At 50.9% G+C, this 19,669-nt stretch overlaps 1 protein-coding gene across 1 annotated transcript in view; it reads right to left on the bottom strand.

The window, feature by feature from the left end:
• Positions 1–11,348: 11,348 nt before the first annotated feature.
• ST8SIA2 (ST8 alpha-N-acetyl-neuraminide alpha-2,8-sialyltransferase 2) overlaps positions 11,349–19,669 on the bottom strand; it is a 63,989-nt gene continuing 55,668 nt past the window's right edge. The window contains exon 6 of the mRNA XM_034667913.1: positions 11,349–15,962. Coding sequence (XP_034523804.1) covers positions 15,677–15,962 — 286 coding nt within the window. The 3' untranslated portion in view covers positions 11,349–15,676. The remainder of the gene's footprint in view (positions 15,963–19,669) is intronic.

The raw sequence follows: 19,669 nt of genomic DNA, 5'->3' as shown, positions 1-19,669 counted from the left end.
AGATGTCTGGTGACCCACGAGTCCTCATAGTTTAGCACTGCAAACAAAAACAGCATTTGAAAACTTGCACACTTGTGTGTGTGTGTGTGTGTGTGTGTGACTTTGTGTTAGTCATGACAGACTATGCTTATGCCCTTTTTAAAAATTTGAAGATCTAATTGGCTTTATGAAGCAATTCATGAATTGGGCAGTATCCCATTTGGCAAGTAGAGGGGAGTTCCCGTAGACTTATGTTTGGAAACAGACAATCTCCAGTTCTCAGTGACTTAACACAACATCTCAGTGAAGATTGCTTTAGAACTCTGCTCCACACTCAGGGACCCGGTTGATGGAGTTTCCGTCGTTCTGTGATTGCTTCGTCTGGGTCATGTTGTCCCTCTGGGCACCCTAGTACAGGAATGGACAGCCAGACGGTTGTGTGTGTGCTCGTTCTCATGTCTTATTCCAGAGGCAGTATGTCCTTCTGCCAATAGTCCGTTGGCCAGATCTAGTTAGAGTTAGGTTCCGCCTCACTGCAAGTGGGTTGGAAAATGTGGGAGAGCAAGATGGAATGCATGTTGACCATCTCTGCCTTTGCCACAAGCTTTATGACTGTGAGCTCCTGGGTACAGTGATCTGGCTTGAGCTGGTCAGATTCCCAAAGAAATCCTTCTAATCTCTTACCTATGGCGTGAATCCTTGTAGCCAACGCTCTGGAAGGAGGAAGAAGGCTAAATGGGGTGTGTGCATGTGTCAGGGGAAACCTCAGCATTTAATATGCTTAGAGTCACTCAGTCCGTCTGTCCTATACCTGTGCCTGGTATCCACAGTTCTTTGGTTTTATCCTCTCCAGCGTTAAGAGTGTGAGGAGCCATCATCCAGTTTCCCAGAGGGGAGAGGAAATCAGAGGGTCTAATCACTTCTTTAATGTCTCTTAACCAATTTCCTTGTCTCTAGCCTCATCTTCATCCCCACATTCATGGGCACCTGCTGCCACCTTTCCTGCTGCCAGCTTGCAACATAGTTAAGTCAGTTCCCCTTCATCCATCTGCTTTTCATCTTCCAAATTTCTCTTGTTTTCTCTCCCATTATTTATGCGCCAGCAGATTTGTATCCTTTTTAAAAAATCATTTAATAGGGTGATTAAAGTAAGTTGAAGTAAATGGATGCTTTCAATCCCCATCTTTATGCTGAAGACCTGTTCTCACAATTTTTATTAAACTCCCTCTCTTGATAAATGATGATGCCTACAATCGTACATGCATCTTGTCATTTCAGGTTGTTTCCATTGGAACCTGGGGCAGCTCTGTCCTACTCCCATTCAGGAAGCAAAACAGGGCACTTTACTGACTCTGTCTTCCTTCTCTTTAGTAAGGGTAGTAAGTAGGTATCTCAGCTTTGGAGCATTTTTGTAGATGACCGACCATAGTTAACTCAAAGAAGCTTGGTAGCGTAGGACCACTGAATGTGGAGAGGGAACACATCACCTGGAACACAAATTCATCCACCACGTACGCCCTCAAGCCCTGAAACTGCTGTGACTCTACCTTAAACCTTTAGGGTGTGAAGAGTAGCATATTGTGGCTTTATCACGGACTTTTTTAACTTAGAAGAGACACAGCATCTCTTAATGTTTTAAGAGTTTATTTGATGGTTTATTGAAAGTCTGATGAGAGCCCACTTTGTTCCTTTATAGGTCTCTATAAAAGACCTTATTTCCAGAAACACATTGTAATTTATGTTTTGTTTTTTTTTTTCTTGGAGAACATGGAAGAATGAAAGGAGATTTCAAGGGGATGTCTGTGGAACACAGGGACACTATATTGAAGGTACAGCCTGGAATAGGCTCTCACAGGCCTTATTTTGTCTCCAGTAGAAATGGGCGATGGTTTGTGCTTTCCAAAGGGAGGACAAACACATGCTTTGTGCTTGGGGTTTGGCCTCTCAGCCCTGGTATAGTGTTTAGAAGATGGTTGGGACTCAGTTAATCAACTCTGCCTTTAAACCTACTCTGGGTACGTATGAGTCATCTTGGGCCCAGCCCCTATATACAGATTTACATGTGAACATTTGACATTATGTGGTCCCCTGGTGTACAGCACAGGCCCTTCTGAGTTAAGCACTGGCGGCAGCTGCCCTGTGTTAAGCATAGGAAACATGGGCTGGAATTAGAGAGCCATCTAGGCCAGCTTCCCATCTCTGGCACAGGCAGGAGGAAGAGCTTGGTTTGAATCTAGTCTATGACTTAGTGTTTGCCCGGGGAAGCCTTATTGTAATCCCATAACGGAAGTCCCATCGTTTTTAAAATTCTCTTTCATGATTGGCAAGGACAACGCCTGAGTCAAAAACAGGCAAGGCTCCTCTTCGTCCCCCAGCTCTTTCTTTTTTTAAGTCTTTTTAAAAAGATTTTATTTATTTATTTGACAGAGAGAGACAGCCAGTGAGAGGGAACACAAGCAGGGGGAGTGGGAGAGGAAGAAGCTGGCTCCCAGCAGAGGAGCCTGATGTGGGGCTCGATCCCAGGACTCTGGGATCACGTCCTGAGCCAAAGGATCACTGTTTTATTTATTTATTTATTTATTTATTTATTTATTTATTTATTTTATTCATTTATTTTTAAGTAGACTTCACACCAAGTGTGGAGCCCAACGCAGGGCTTGAGCTCATGACCCTGAGATCAAGACCTGAGCTGAGACCAAGAGTTGGTTGCTTGGCTGACTGAGCCATGCAGGCGCTCCTGTGCATACTGCTTTTGAATAGGCTGAGTTCAAAGTCACCATCTGTTGCAGACAGAAGTGTGGCTCACGTCTCCCTTTGGGAATGGAAGCAGGGATGAGCCGTGTTGGCACCTGTATTGTTGGGTGTGAGGTCGTAAACACCAGCTAAATGCTACCACTTAGCCATGTGTCTCTATGTTCTGATTTCACCTCGCTCCCTCTTGCATCTTTTCATCAGTCTTAATGATTGTCACATTAGCTCATTATCTTAAATATTTTGGAAAACATGCCACATTGTAGAATGGGCTTCTCTTCTGTCCTCTACCCCCGCCTCCAGATATGATTCGGTGTAGATCGTCTTGTTAGTTTCACCTTTCTTTTTAACCAACAGAGCAAATGTGAGGTGCCCCACTATTTACTGTGCCCCAGTTATTCCTGCCATCTGCCTCTTCCCCTTGTAGGTGCGGGAACTCAGATTTAGGACCTCGTCACCTATCCTTCATGCTCACAGGCAGGGAAAGAGTAAAGCCCTCATTCAGGACAGGCCGCCATGTCTCCTGGACATTCTGGTGAGCTTGGTGGGATCCCAACTGATGACATCATTAGGTGCTGAGGCTGCTTCTCAGCAGGACAGGTCTTTTTTTTTCCTCCAGGGCTGAAGAAAACGTGCAAGATCCTGCTCACCCAGCTCAGCGAACTATGGAGCTGCCACTACTTTCACCCTTAGCGCCTCCTTTCTATCCGCTTGACTTTTGCTGGTGAGCAGCAAGAGCCTTCTATCTTCCCTGAGAAAGATCAGGAGAAAGGGAATCTTTGCCTCATTGGCCTGCATAGTTACCAGCACTCCTGGGAGGCTGTAGCATTTCCTTGAGGACTGGGCTGGTGACAGGTGTTACAGTGAGAAGAGCTGCAAACAGACTAAGGAGGCTGTGAATAGAAGTGGGACCCTGAGTTCTTACCAGCCACACCTTGGAAGAAGGTGAAGTGGGAAATGGATGAGGGCATGAGAAGTAGACTTGGAAACAAGCTGCCCCTGCTGGTCTTGGGGCATTTTGGGTAGGCACCTGCCTGTCCTTTTCCTCCCAGCATGGCAGAGTGTTACCCACAGAGCAAGGGTCTCACGCATCCAGGTAACCTCACCTGGGGTGGCATTTCGACCTAGAGGGGAGTCTGGACAAGTGGTGGCAGGGCTTATTCCCTTGGTGCCTTTTGTAAATCGGTGGGATTAGCAGCAGTGTGGCAGTCAGCTGCCTGAACCTTGCCCTGTCCCTCGCTGCTGCTGAGCAGGGTGGAACCATCCCAGAGGGGATAGTCAAGATAGTCAACATCCAGCTTTCAAAATCCTACTCATTCCTCAAGGCTCAGCTCATCCATCATGTTCTCTATGAAGTCTTCTCTGAGTCCCCCCAGTGGCTTGGGCTGGTGTTTCCCTTTTATTTCATTCAGCCATTGGTTGTGCATAATTGGTCCTTCCATCAGCCCTGAGCTTCCGGGAGCAGGGACTGTGTCTCCCACGGTGCCCGGAGCAGAGCTAGTTCATTGCCGGCTCTCAGTGTGTCTGATAGCAAATGAACAACTAGAAGCAGACATGCTCAGGCACCTCTCCTTGCCCTGTTCCTATTGGTGAGCTCACTGGTGGGGGCTGTGTGCTGTGTATGTAGACTACACCCCATGGCCCCGGAGCTGGACGGTCACCAAGCTCTGAGGATATGGGGAAGAAGGGGCCAGAGTGTCCCAGCCCTCACTCCCCTTGTGGTTCCTGTGTCTGTGGAGGAAAGGAGAATTGTCTTCACAGGCACACGGACTCAAGTCCCTAGGGCCTGTTTCAAAGTTCCACTGCCCCTCTGTGGTCAAGTCGTCAAAGGGAGAACGGACAAGCAGGAGAGGAAGGAGCTGATCTGGGTGGGCTGGAGAACTAGCAGCAAGGGGAACACTCACCTACAGGAAGAATTTAAATGCCTCCTCCTCTGCGACTCACCCCTCCTGGGGTCCTTCTCCCTGGTGTCCTCTCCTGCAAACAGTAAGTTCCTTACTCTTTTCTTTCTGCTCTCCCTGGGCAATCTGCTCATTCCCTTACACCTGCCCTTACAGCGCTGTGCCCTGTGTCTGCCCTCCCTCTGCCACTCTCACCACCAGCCCTTAGGGAGCAAGGACAGACTGTTTCATGTGCCATGACACCTGGACAGAACTCCCTAGTGTTTCTTCCTTCCTTTTCTTTCCTTTTCTCTTCTTTTTTCTTTTCTTTTCTTTTTTTCTTTTCTCTTCTTCTTCTTTTCTTCTCCTCCTCCTCCTTCTCCTCCTTCTTCTCCTCCTCCCACTCCTCCTCCTCCTCCTCCTTCTTCTTTTTCTTCTTCTTTTAAAGATTTTATTTATTTATTTGAGACAGCACGTGGGAGATAGGGAGAAGCAGGCTCCCCACTGAGCAGGGAGCCCAACGATGCAGGGCTCAATCCCAGGACCCTGAGATCATGATCTGAGCCAAAGGCAGATCCTTAACTGAGCCACCCAGGTACCCCACCCCCAGTGTTTCTTAAGTGGGTGAAGAAATGAATAAGGGGGAGCATGCACTCATGAATGAATGAGCTCCAACTGCTGTGTAGATTAGGCAGGGAGAGATTCATAGAAGGAATTCTCCCTCTGAGTTAGATCCCAGCTCTGCCATACTAGCCATCTGGCAAGCTGTGGGCCTTGGCTTCCTTATCCATAAAATGGGGATAACACTATTGACCCCAGAGGGCAAAGTGCCCCAGGTAGCAGCAGGCCCACGATAGACACTCAACCAATGGCAGGTCCTAAGACTACTTGAGTCAGGGTGTTGTTGCAGGGACACTAAGCACTTAGGAAAAGGCCTCTTCTGGCGTGCAGCAGGAATGGAATTTAGGGGTGCAACTGGCCCTCAAAACCCCTAGTTATCTGCTGCTCTACTATGACCCTAGCTGTGGCTCTCACGTAGAGGAAGACAGAGGAATGTACCTGTTTTGTTCAGGAATGAAAACCAAGGCTGGGGAGACCATCTGCTGAGTAGCTGGAGAGAAGTGGTTTTAGGAAACTGGGAAGCATTCCTTCTCTTATTCATTCATTATTAGGCACCTGCTGCATGCCAGACCCTGCCATTTACTTCTGCAGCAGCTACGGAGCCAGAACTCATCACAGACTAGTCTTCACCCGCTTGGCCTGAGCTGCGCGGGGAAGGCTGCAAGTTGCCACGCATCGCTGGCCTTCCGGGGGCAAAGGACTCAAGGCACCTGGTCAGGCTTAATCACAAGAGCATCCAAGCAGGCAAATGTCCATTTTCTCAGTTTGCTGGTGGGGAGATAGAGATGAGAGGTGAAGTGGCTGGACCCAGTTTGGTCAGATAGGATGCTGTGGAGGAAAGGCTGGGGCTTGGGTCATCTGGGGTCCCTCAGTTTCCCCAGTGCTATAAAGGAGGTCTGGAGGCCCCTTCTCTGTTGTAACCCAGCCTTGTGTGAATACGGAGTTTTGGGGCAGGCTGTTGGAGCAAAGGGCTTGAGTAGGACAGCTGGTGACCTCTGGCAGAGTTCACAGGAAAGCGCCATGACCTTTCCCACTCTCTATCCCTTCTGTTTCTGCTCTTTACTCACTCACTTCTGTCCTCTGATCACTTTCACTTCTCCTTTCCAGGCCGGACTCTGCCAGACGGTGCTTCCACGTTTTCCTAGCAGCCTGTGGCTTGGCTGTCCCCCGTCTCATCCCCAGACACTGGGCCAAGGGGCCGGGCATGGGCAGAGGGACATGTCCAGTCCCAGCTTCCTTGCCAGGTTCAAAAGGCAGCAGCTGCAGCCACAGGGCCCAAGGCTGTGCAGCCAGAGCCTGTCACTGTCCCCACATGAATGAGCCTTTCCACTCAGTGGGCCTGGTGGTGGCAGCTGGGGGTGAGGAGGGGCCAGTGGCTGGGACTAGTGTGGGAACAGCCCCTGCGGGAAGCAGCCACGTCACTCAGCGACAAGGCTAATGCTACCCAGGGCACTGACGTACGTGATTGAGTGAAGCTGAGGGGCTTCCTGCCTCACTTTGGAACCCGTGAGCCTTAGTTCAAATCCCGGCTCGACCACTGCCTAGCTTTTTGACCTTGGGCAAGTTAATAAGCCCTTTGACTTAGTTTCCTCATCTGTGAAGTGAGGATGATCATAATGTCCACCCGTAAGGGGTCTCTGTGAGGATGAAATGAGTTGGCCCACAGAAAGCCCTCGGTGAGTGCTCGGTGGACGTGCCTGGCTTTTCGGGTCCTCTGCCGCTCCCTCTGTCCCTGGCCCACCTCCCACCCTCTTCACAGATACTCTTCAAGGCAATCATTTCTCATGGTTGATTGCCCTAAGACGTCTCTCCTGCGTCTTATGCTTCTCGATGTTTCCACAATTGAATTTGCAATCGGTACTCACATGAGCTGCACAGAACATCTGCTCTGGGTCAAGGATGTGTCCATGGAAAGCAAAAGTGGGGAAAGCCAGCCGCTTCTCCAGGCCCGGCTGTCACAAGCACACCAGTGAGATGAGGCTCTGGTGTCCTGCCCTGTGGTCCAGAGGCTCAAACTGTCCTCTTGTCTGGAGGGTCTGGGAGCAGGGGGTGCTGTGTGAATAGTTAGGAACTCAGAAGGGTCCTGGCCAGGCAGAATGGACTCTGGTCATGGTGTTGGAGCATGGCAGTCTCAGGGGAGGCTGGGGGCTCAACGCAGCAGTTCTTAACCAACTGGCAAGGACATATTTTTAACCATGGACATTGTGGCGCGACTGTGGTCTGGGTTTAGAGCAGCTCTGCCAGTGGGAAGGGCCAATGCGAGCAGCCGCCTGTGGAGTCTGGGTGGAAGGGGAGCCAGTGTGTTCTTCCCCTGCCTCCTGTTTGCAGGCTCGCCCTATGACAGATAGTAGAGGTTTGGGGGGCTGGTGCTAAGGGTTGGCGTCAAACCGTCCACTCATGAGCTCTGGGATCTTGAGCAAATTTTGAGCCTCCGAGAACCTAGGTAATCTAACCTATAAAATGGGGGCAATATAGCTCACAGGGCTCTTGTTAAGGATAAGTGTTCTGGAAAGCACAGGGCCAGAATGCAGGGCCTCGCAGAGCGTGTGGGAGGAACCCCTACCCCTCGTCAGGAGGTGTTCCTTCCATTAGATAGGAGTCCTCCCCACTCTGGGGGCCAATGGGGTGCGCATCTCCCTTAAAGCATTCACATGTCCCTGAAGCCCGGGCCCGTACTTTCATTCAGGCATCCGTGAGTTTATTAAGTGCCTACTGTGTGCCAGGCCCAGTTCCAGTGGCTGGGGGTGCTTCAGCGAACATGCCAGGCGGGGCCCGGTCCTCCCAGGGCTTATGCTTTGGAAGGGGAGGCTGGCAAGGCCAGGTCTTTCCTCCTGCTGCAAGCACACAGAAATCCCAAATCCCGGAGGTGACTGACCCATTAGCAGCAGCAACAGAACCCATCAGAGGAAACAGAGCCCAAGCTTAAATCAAAGAAGGAAAACTCCAGAAGCTGGAAACAAAGTATCGACCTCCAAGCAGAGGCCGGAGTGTAGCTGCCGTGCAAGGAAGAGGCGCAGGGATTCCGGAGCTGGGTCAGCCGGTCCCAGCTGGGGCTGCACCTCAGCCCCCACTAGAGGGCTTCTAGATGCCCTGGCCACACCTCAAGCCAATTGCATCAGAATCCCTGGGGGCAGGTCCGGGTACCAGTGGGTCCGAAAGCTCCCCCGTGCCTGCTGTGGGGTGGGGCTGGGGTTCTGATGCCTGCTCAGACCAGGCGTGAGCTGGGATCCCGAGTAGGACAGGAGTCGTGAAGTTCTCTGAGTAGGTGAAAGTGCACTGGAAAAACTCCACCCACCAGCTCTGCTAATGGGGTAAAACGTTGGGCATCTAACCTGACGTTGCAGGACACAAAGTATCACTCGGGAGAATTCTAAGCTGGTCTGTGCCTCCTAAGAGTGCCAGGGAAATGGTCACATTGCCAGCCCGTTGCCAGAGCCTGGGGCCAACGCATTAACCATAACCTACCACCCAGGGCACAAGCTAGAAACAAGTTCCCACTGAACATTGTAGAAGGGCAGGCCGACAATAAACAGGGCAGCAAACATGTCATTGTTTCTCAATCCTGGCTGTGCACTAGAAGGAGCTTTTAAAAAACACTGATGTTCCTGATCCGTTTCCAGAGATACTGATTAACCTCCAGAGTGGGGCCTGGGTGTTGGGGTCTTTCATGAAGTTTCTCAGGGCTGAGAACTACAAAATAAATGAGATAATTCAGATAGTTTATATAGCCCACCTAGCAGGACAATGTGAAAGATAATAGAGGGTAATTAGCTCAGGGAGACTGGGGTGGGGTGGGGGGGCGTTCCCTAGGAGGTGACGTGCATACGGCACTTGAATGATGAGCTTGTAAGGAGCAGAGGGAACAGCTTTCCAGGCATAGGGAACAGCATGTGCAAAGGCCCTGAGACTGGAAGGAGGCTGGAAAGTGTTAGGAGAAGCAAAAGGGCTGGTGGGGCTGGCATGTAGTGAACTGGAGGGGAAGGAGTTGTCAAGACCTCCTAAGCCGTGGAATTTTGCAGGCTTGCAAATGTAAGCATTTTCTTCCAAGGGGCAAGGAAAGCCGCTAACATGTTTAAGCAGGGCAATGACATGGGGAGAATCCTGCAAACTCACAGCTGCATGTGCTTTAGTTGTTCTGTGGCCCTGACCCCCCTTCCCACCCAGCTTCTCTGTCTCCCCCGATCTTTATTTGCATTTTCACAGCGACTTCCGTGAAGGGGGTAGGTGGGTGTCTTCTCCGTGTTACAGATGAGACAGCATCGATGTCGCCTGGCTTCCCTCGCAGGCTGCTGCTCCTGACTGGAGGCTTCTGGATCATCTGGTCCTTGTCCCAGAGCTCTTGTGGGGGAGGCGGGCTGCTGGGGAGCCCCGGCAGCCACAGTCGTTACTACCGTGCGTTACATTCTTGCCAACCCCCGGCTGGAAGGAAAAAGCACAGTGCTGGTTTTCCTTGAGCAAAACAGCTCCCCCCAGATGTGGTCTTCTTTGCAACACCCAACTTCCACGAAGAGCTAATTATTCTGATTGTTAGGTGTCCCTTCAGAGACTCTGACCAGCAGCTCTACGGTGACAGCCTCATTTTAGGAAATGAAGGTGCTTTGACCCAAATCGAAGAGGTGTTTTGTGGAGCCAGCTCCAATGACCCATTTCAGCCTGTGTTCGGTGCTGGAGTGGGCACTGCTGGGGTCCTTGCAAGGCCTCTGGGCAGGTGCCCCACTGCTGGGCTGTGTGCTCTCGTTTCCTATTAATTCCCCAAGGACTGGCTGCTCACAGCTGTGGCTGGGTCTGTTTTGGAGAAACCTCTTTAATATTAGAACCTGCGGTCATGGTCAGGTCCTTCCTGACACAGCCCTGGGAATCCCCGGGAGACCCATTTCGCACCCCAGGTTCTAGGGAGGGGGAGGGATGTTGTGAGGAAGACTAAGAAGGGCCACAAGGGACCTTTAGTGATCTCGTTGGATGGTTCCATTGGGCCGTGGCTATATACAACAGAGATGATTCTGGAAACTGGATGATCCCGGGCTGGATGGCTCCATGCACAGTAGGTGGAAACCAGTCCTACCACCTGGATCACTAAGGATGGATATGAAACTCCTACCCTTACCATGAAGCCCAAGGGCAACAAAAACATGGCTTCCACATAGCAATCATGGAAACCCCTCCACCTGCCCTCTGTTGTGGATAACCTGCCACTGGAACACTGCCCCTTGTGTTTTTGCTCCCTGGAGGGATGGCACAGAGTTCTCCCCACCCCCTCCCTTCCTGCCACCCCATCACATTACCGCAGGCAGGGCTTAGGTTCCCAAGAAGAGCTGCCACCTAGGTCCCTAGGCTTGCTGGGCTCTTGACGGATGCCGAAGGGAAGAGCCCTTGGGAGGGGAAGCAGAAGGATGGGAATGAAGACAGGAAGGAATGATGACATCCAGCAGTGTTGGTGAGAGACAGGCGGGCTAGGGCAGGCTGTCGGTGTCATTGGGGATGCTATTAAGGGCATTCATGAGGCAGCACGCACGTCTGGAGTCCCATCTGACCGGCATCAACAAATGTCCCTGTTCCATTCATTCTGGAAGGGGAGCTTTAATTAGGCATGAAGAGATTTATCAAACAGCAGCCCCTTGGAGCTGTTGGTCTCTTTGCCATCTGGACGGATGGCTTCGTACCCTGTGACAACAGCAGTGGGAATGATTTATGAGGTCCCACAGCTCCACCCCCTGGGCCTGGTAAAACCTGAATGACTTTTGTCCTCCCCCAAAAAGAGGGAGACTGTGCCTTTGTTGATGGGCACGCAAGCTGGGGTTCATGTTGAGGTTTCTGACTCTGTGAAGGGGATCCCAGACCCATGGCAGCCAAGACTGTGCTTGGGGTCAGTTTCCAATTTGCGGTGACGCAGCCACGGGGATTAATAGAAGATGCCATGGAGTGGGGATAATACCGGGGTGCAAATTCTGCCAGTGAACTATGGGGCTTCACACAGTTTTTTTTTTTTTTTGCCTTAATTTTATGACCCATCCAAGAGGAATAATGATTTCTGCGTCTGCCCAACTCATATGATTTTTTGGAAGTTCTTACGACATTACAGATGCAAAATGACTTCATTCATTAATTATATAGCCCTCCACAGGCATCGAGGATTTAATCCAACAAACATTTATTGAGCAACTGCTGTGTGCTTTGCACCACTCCTGGCGCCGTGAAGGACACAGATGAATAAAACACAATCCCTGCCCTTGGCGAGCTTACAATCTAAGAACGGTCATAGGACAAGTGCACAATAACTATAATACAAGGCAGAATATGGTAAGTGCCATGAGAAAGGTACAAATAAAGTGCTATGGTGGTTTAGCGGAGGGAGAGATCCTGGTGGTTGGTAGATCAGGGAAGGCTTCATGGAAGATGTGGTTTCTGCATGGGCCTTGAAGGGAACAGAAGAGAGGGTCCCAGGAGATGAGAACAGCAAGGCCAAAGGCACAGAGACAGGAAAACCAGGCACCCCTTCCAGAAATGACAAGTCTTGATGGACCGATGCAGGGTGTAAGGAAGGAACGGGGCCTTATTGGGTGATTGCAATGTCAGGATGGAGACTTGTACCTTATTTTGTGGGCCTAGGGAGCTTTTAAAGGTTTGTGAACGGCTGGAGATAAAAATCACTACGCATGTGCAGGACGGACGGGGGTGTGCCAGCATGCCCAGAGGGGAAAGGGTGGGGGGAAGAGAGCGCTGTGAAAATTGTGCAAGCAAGGGCAGCGCTGGTGGGGAGGGGTGACAAGGGAAGCCATGGAGAAGGGTCGAAGGTGACTGTAGGGTCTCAGACTTGGGTGGCTGAGAGGCTCACGGGGCTTCTAGCAAGGAGAGGGGGGATCATGGAGGAAGGGGAAGCAGGGATGATAAACTTGGCTCCAGAGGCATGGAGTCTGTGGAGCCGCTGGGGCAAGTGCGGCGGGGACACAACGGCAGGGACCAAGGTAGGGAGTGTCCGTGCAGTGGGGCAAGGTGGAGGGGGGAAATAATGGTCTGACCCATCTCAGGTCCTTTTAGATCAAAGGAAGGGTGGCAATAAATAAATCATAAATACATAAATAAATAAATACATAAATAAATGATGAAGAGGCATTGGGAAGGGAGGAGAAACATCGCGAGTACATGGCATCCTGGGCGGGGAGGGGACAGGTGTCCAAGTGGAGCCCAGCAATGTGGGGAGCTTGGTGATAACAAGGGGTCTTTTTTTTTTTAATGGCAAGTTGTGTTTTTATTTTATTTTATTTTATTTTATTTTATTTTATTTTATTTTATTTTATTTTATGTAGTGTTCCATGATTCATTATTTGTGTATAACACCCAGTGCCCATTGCAATACGTTGTGGTAACATGGAGGGCTCTGAATCACAGGTTCCCAGAGCATGGAGACCAGGCAGGTCATGAGGGACGGCAGCACAAGCACCCGAGACCCCTTTCTGGGGCTGGTGGTGCAGGGAAGGGGAGGGAAGAGGCTTCAGGAGCCGGAATGGGTGGAAGATTGTGTGCTGGTGGAAGTGAGGACAGAGGTGACAGAGGAGTGGCTGGGGTGTGTGAGAAACTGTCACTGCCCAGAGGATGGATGTCACGTCCTCAGAAATGGGAGGAAGGAGAGGCGTGGGGAGGAAAGGGATCAGGAGATCTGGAGGAGAGAGGGTGTTTCAGATGGCTCCCTCCCTTTAGCTGAGGAGGCGGCCGATGGAGGGGGGGGTCACTGGGGGGCTTAAGGAGCATGCAGGTCTCAGGGGCTCCAGGGTGGGAGATGGCGGGGTGATTGGGGACTGATTAACGGTCAACAGGAGGTGACTGGAAGGGTCTCCTGCTCCCAGGATGGCTGTGACCACTGCAGTTACAAGGTGGTGGACCAGGGTGGCAGGGACAGGTGCAGGCTGGGACTCCTCGGGGCCACCCGGGGTAGCTGGCCTGTGCACTGAGCTGCTCTAAACGGGCAGAGGGGACGGGCTGCCTTCTGACTGGGTGCCCAAGTGAGGAGCAAGAGGAGGGGGGGAAGCCCAGGCCCCTGGAGCTCCTGCCATCAGGTGGCCAGCGAATTTGGGCAGCACAGGACCTGTGAGTTGGGAAACAGGGAGCTGCGAATGGTCCTGGTTCCCCGGGGCAGGTTCTCAGGGCTCCATCTGCTTCAACAGCCACCGGTGTCTGTTTAAGGAACTAAGACCACGATGGGACAGAAGGAACACCATCTCTTCCATGGAGCTCTGGCCCTGAACTGCCCCCGCAGGACGGGCTGTCGGCCAGTACACAGAGCATGGGGCCAGCTCCAGGACCTGACATCCCAGCTCCCCTCAGGACTCACCACTGGAAGGTTCTGGAATCCAAAGTCCTGGTTAATCCGCCGAGGCCCAGGCAATTCTACCTGTTCCCCAGGGCACTTGCTGCATCAGACATTAAATGTCTTCCAGGGCCTTTGAGACCCTCGAGATGAAAGGCTCCGGAGAAGTGTAAAATGATACTAATTATTTCCGCTTCTTGCGAGGGAGTCCGAACCACGCAGTTCCCACAGAGGCTGTTAGGGCTGTTGCTTTTTTAAATATTCATTTTATAATGCAAATCCCAAATCTCAGACTTGAAGCATCGAGAGCAAGGACAACAAGGGAAGAAACACAGAGATGCAGGGTGGCAGTGGCAGCCGTGGCTTGGAGCTGGAGCAGCCACGTGCGGGGTGAATGGTTCTGAGATCCTCCCACCGCCTCCGTTCGCTGCCCGCCAGCCATTAATTTAGAGCAAACGTCCTGGTCTGAGTTGCTGCTGATTAATCATGTCCGTCTCACGTGCTTGGGAGCAGACCTCGGTTACTTTTCTTAACTCCCTTCACCTTCAAGATAATGGTTTTTTACTTATCTTTCAAATATGTTTTAAAACACTGTTATTTATCAGGCAAGGGAATACATCCAACATATCAAGCCGCCTAATGCTTGTCTATATGTGACCTCTGATTCCAGCCCCTAAGTGATTGGCATGGAGCCCAGATCTCCCCAGGGAGATTATGCCCAGTATTGGATACCGCATTTGGCTTTGGGTTAAAAAAAAAAAATTCTTCACTATGAATCTTCATAGGGGACAAAAAGAATTTTGTGAAATTCTAAAATCATTGCCTCTGTGGGGAGGAGGGGTAGGTGGGGGTGAAGGTGGACATTGGAGCCTCTCCCAGCAGACTGGAGAAGCTCGGTGTTGGAGCTCAGTGCCGGCTAGTGTGACCATCAGGATAGGAAGATGACGAGAAAGTGACATGCACACAGCAGTCTGGCTGCAGAGGCCCCGTGAGCGCACGATGTAGAAAGCAAACAGAGCGGTTAGAGAGCAATGAAGCGAGGTGCTTAACACCCTTTCAGGTCTCACACTCTGGGGCTCTGTGAGGCACCCAGAAAGGCAATCATATGTATTTTAAGAAGGATGACATTTATCTTGACGGTGCCCTTTCAAGCTTTTGCTGTGGCTTCCCTGGTGACAGAAGGGGACAGGACAGTCCCTCATGTGACATTCTAATAGAGCAGGAAGGGGCCTCACCCAGCGGGTGAAATCCCAGGGTCCCTTCCTCCTTGGTGGACTCTAGTCCCTTTAAAGAACACCCACCAAGCCACCACGTTTTGGTCCCTCTTCTGCCTTATTGGGGGGCGGAGTGCTGCCTCCGAGCGGAGATCTCAATTTTTCCAAAATGCCAGGGGACACCCCAGCTCTTCAGGGTCATCTGGCTGCTCCGTCCAGGTTCTCGGTGGTTCTTGCAAAGCCGGAGTATGGACTGTCCATGGTTTCTTCTCTAGCCGTCTCTCCGTGGCTGTGGAAGCCCGTCTGGGACAGGTGGGTCCACCGAGGGTCATCGCTCGGACAGTTAAACTCGAAGTTCGTGGAACAAGGCTCACGGCTCTGAAGTGGCCTCTGCTTCTTGGTGTCCTTGTACTTCTTTGCCAGGCAGAAACTCTCACCCTCCTCCTCTGTCAACAGCAGTGTTTCAGACTTGGGTCAAGTGGTCCCCTCTGGGTCTTGGCTCACCCAGAATCCGCGTATCTCAGAGGCTTGGGGCAGCTGCCTAGAGGTGGCTCTCCATTCATCCATGAGCCCAAAGATCTCTCCAACCCAGGACGCAGTTTGTCATCCAAAGTCATGGGACTGGCTTCTCTTCATGTCGAGTCCTTCTGCCTCTAAAGATGGACTGAGTCTCAATCCGGTTTGGGTGGGTTCTCCACACCTTCTTCCTGTGGCTTATCTGCCTAATGCTAGATGAACACCACACAGTTATAAATACTCAGGTCAATATATATATGCAGGTATAGATATATATATTCTGGTCACTGTTTTACACTTTAACAAAGAAAACCACTAGCCTGCTTGTTCTATAGTTTGCCACCCCGACTCCCATCTGCCAGTGGTGTAGCTGGCAGGAAATGTGAGCCACTGAGTCCCATGGGGCGCCCACCTTACGTGGCCCCGTCGCACTGGCCAACAGTCAGTTTCAAAGCCCCCTGCTCATGCAGGCTCTTGAGGGCCTTGAACTCCAAGGGCATGGTGTGGGGGCTGGCCTGGGAGGTGTAGCCGTACTTGAGGCTGTCGTAATAGTGGTACTTGACGGGGTTCTGGTTCTGATCTAGCGGAAAGGGCCAGAAGCCGTAGAGGAAGATCTGGTTGCAGAAACGCGTGGCCAGGGTGTACATCAGGAGACCGGTGGTGGGTCTTTTGATGTGGACCTTGTTGGTCAGCCAGTATCTGGGGAAAAAAAAAAAGAAGTGAGGAAAGAAACAAACAAAAAAAGAAACCTGAGTTTGTGAATCATCTTTTCCAGGAAGAGGACAATTTTAACTCATCCAGCAGCCTGCCTCCTGCCACTCCAGGAGCTGTGGGGACCAATCCAGCCACTGACTCCCGGTTCCCTTCACAGCGGACTGACTGCCAGCCTTTATTAAGCAACAGAACTGTTCCCTACATTATGAACTAGCACATATATGATTTTTATGGAAGCATGACAAGCCTGTTAGTAGGTACAGATGCAGAAACGAGGCTCAGAGACAAAAGTGGCTTGCCCGAGGTCACCTAGGTAGAAAGGGCAGGACCTCAACCTGGGCTCGGGCCTGTTGAAATCGAAAGTGGGGCCTGGCAGACTTTTTCTATAAAGAGCCAGCTGGTAGATATTTTTGGCTTTGCAACTGTGCTCCTGGCCTCTGCTGTGGGAGCACGAGAGAGAGCCAGATGACACACATGGGTGTGGCAGCTTGCTGCTTGGGCTGCCATAGGCAGAACCCCCCATAAAGGGGTGGCTCTTGCATGGTGCCCCCCACTTTCCCCTAGCGGAGGGTGCCATGGTCCTTCCCTCTGCTCGTCACCATTCCTGACTCCAGCAGAGACTGACTTCCCTGTTTCTCGAGCATCATCTGATTTCCTTCCCATCCCTGCCCGCAAGACCCCCACCCTCTGATGCAGGTTGCCCACCTCTGACCATGGGTGGCTGCCTGAGAGCTGAGGGGACACTGGACAGCGCTCTGCCTGGTGAATATAGTTTCTGCCGTGCTCTCTTCTCAAGGCCTGTCGTGGCATTTGGCATAGACCCTTCTGAAATGGGATTTCCCATTTCAGGAGCATGGTGTTGGGCTCACGGACCCCAGTGCTGGGCAAGGCACTGAACTACCTCTGCACATAGAGGGACTCAGTTTACCGTAACCAACACAGCAGTGAGGAAGAACCCATCTCCATTCCACAGACTGGGAAACAGAGGTCTGGGGGAGCTACCAACTTTTCAGACCTGGGTTTTCAAGTGACAGTTCTGTTAACAGCCACCTCTGCCTTTGGGCAGGTCACTTCTCCCTGCTGGGCCTAATTTTTCACATCTATACGATGATGGGCCACAGATCATGGGATCTCCAAGTTTCAACACAAACTGGATGTTTCTCTAGAAGTGGGAAAACATGCATTCTCTTTGCCACCATTTTGTCTTTCCACTATGGTTCTGCTTGGATTTAGAACTCCCTGGGATGTGTGGTTTAACCTCTTTATTTCTCATAAAAATCTTCTTACCCTATGGTGATTGCCTTTAAATGCAATACATACGTCTTGGTGGAAAGACGGAATTCCTTATCATTAACTCTGCTGTGCGTCCAGACGCTGATGGCGTTCTTCTGTCCTCAAACTCTGTGCGCCTCATCCCACCTGCTCCACCTGCCATTGTGAGAAGGGTCCACCCCCAACCCCCAGTGCGGCTCCTGATGACACCTCAGCACAGTGACAGGTGTGACTTTATAGTCCAACGCGCCAGTTAAATTCACGCCAGAAGCAAAAGTATGCCAGGCAAAACATTTACATATTGCTGAAAGTTGAAACTGTTTCATATTCTTCACAGTGCTTTTAGGGAAAAGCTGGGTGGGCAGGGGGAAGGTTTTCTAGAAGCTCAAGCATGCCCTTCCTTTTGCAAGTGGTTCTTTCTAAGGACCCAAAAAGGAAACACCAAGACATTCCAGAAAGTTAACCTTAGATCCTTTTTTTTTTTTTTTTGGACGTGTTAGTCTTTGAAGCAGACAAGGTTACGTAGATTCCTAGTAACCCGTATAATTTTAGTAAATCATGTAATAGTTGATATAATGAAACATATTTCAAGGACCCCCCCACCCCATCCTCTGAACGTGATTCTCAGGGGCACTGTGCCGACCTCCAGGAGAGCCTGTAGACAGCCAGTCTTTTGTCGTACAAAAGCCTGTCAGTTGAAGACCACTTTGCTTGCATCCCCTCCTGTTTCATCCTGTCTGGGCCAAGAAATTTCCCTGTGGCTGAAATTTTCAACCCAGAATCAGATGGAGCGGACAAAAGCAGGGAGCCAGACAATGGCTCCATTAACCACAAACATAATTGGGAAGTAATAGGGAAAAGCCTGTGTGGACATCCCCCAGACCTTCAACATTTCTTCCCTGAACAGCCGAGAGGCTTACTCCTAGTTGGTATGGGGAAGGCTGGGGCTGGCTCAGGGGCTGCGTGGGGCTGAAGTTGAGGCTCAAGAGATAAGGCGCCCTTTCTGAGATCACTTCACGCTGTAGGTTTGATGGGGCTGAGCTGAGATTGGGAGGGTACTGAGGGGCAAAGGCAGGGAAGTGGAAGGAGGGAAGAATCCCAGGGGAGTAGCAGCTGATGTTTGGATCGCCCCATACATCCTTGCAAAGTGCTCATCCATCTTGGCTTAACCACCCGCAATAATGGGGAGCTCACTACCTCCTAAGCTAGTCCATTGCATTTTCAGTTCTAACTCAATGCTTCTTGACCTAGGCTGTGCACTGAATCGCCTGGAGCTTTAAGAGGAGTGATCCTGAGTGCAACCTCCAGATGTAGGCTGGACACTGGGATTTTTAAAAACTCCCCCACTTGTTCATCTTTAAAACGAAGTTTTAAAGGTAGTTGAGCCTGGGGAGCTCATCTAGCCCGGTGGCCTGGCAGGGGATGTAACTGAGTGAGCTGGGAGCTGGGATGTGTGTAGGGAAAACAATAGGGAGTGGTGGGGACTGTGGCATCTAAAGGGGTATCCAGTTTTGTTGTTGGTCAGTACAGTGACGCAAATTTTCTGTTTTTTGGTTTTTTTTTAGTATCAGAGATCTGGATTTTTATGCAATGTCTCCAAATTTTTGAATGTTGGCAATTAATTAAGAAAAATTTAAAAACACCATGCGAGGCCCTGTTGGATGAGTCAACAGACCATACCTGCAGGTGTGCTTGAGCCTCCTAGATTGAACTTGCCCTCTTGTTTCAGGTTCCAGAGGAAAACGTGGGAGTCTAGGGAGACAGGCCCGAGAAGAGGTGCTCCTTGAGCCACTGGTTAGACAGGGCTTAGAAAAAAATGCAGCCTAGCCTCTCCACTCCTGGTTCTTGGGCCTTTTCCACCCCATGATGATTCTGGGAGGGTCGGGGAGGTCGTGAGCGGGTCGTAGCGACTGCTGACCCTCCCCAGGGACGTGCAAGGCACTGCAGCGACCCTGCCAGAGAACATAGGGCTATTTGCTTCCTGAGCAAATTCAAGCCCTAACACTGGTCACAAATGCCATCTTAGGGATTTGTGGTTTGTTTATTTTCTGATTGTAAGGCCTTAGCGTGAGAAGGCTTTCGGAAATGAATTTCTTTTCAGGACATCAGTGCTGTGCTCAGAGACAGGGAGGGAAAAATTTGATCCATAGGAGGTCTGAGTTACACGGACATGTGCGGTGCCCTGCCTGCAAGTGGGACTTTCCTCCACATGTCCCCGTGGTGAACTGTCTTCCTCTTTCCCCCAGAACTAAGCACATGGATTACATCTTCCTGGAAATGTTCCTTTTGTTCCACCCTGTTCTTCCTACTTCACGCCGAGGTAATCACTTCACCTATGAGCATGAACTTTTCTTCTCCTTCTCCTGTTGTGCTTATCAATCCGGCCTGATAATTCACGACTGCATGGCTTGGCCTCCCAA

This window comes from Ailuropoda melanoleuca, chromosome 9 (assembly GCF_002007445.2).
Source record: "Ailuropoda melanoleuca isolate Jingjing chromosome 9, ASM200744v2, whole genome shotgun sequence".
NCBI classification, from domain to species: Eukaryota; Metazoa; Chordata; class Mammalia; order Carnivora; family Ursidae; genus Ailuropoda; species Ailuropoda melanoleuca.
Note: the sequence above shows the minus strand (reverse complement) of the source record. Positions and strands in the feature narration are given on the sequence as shown.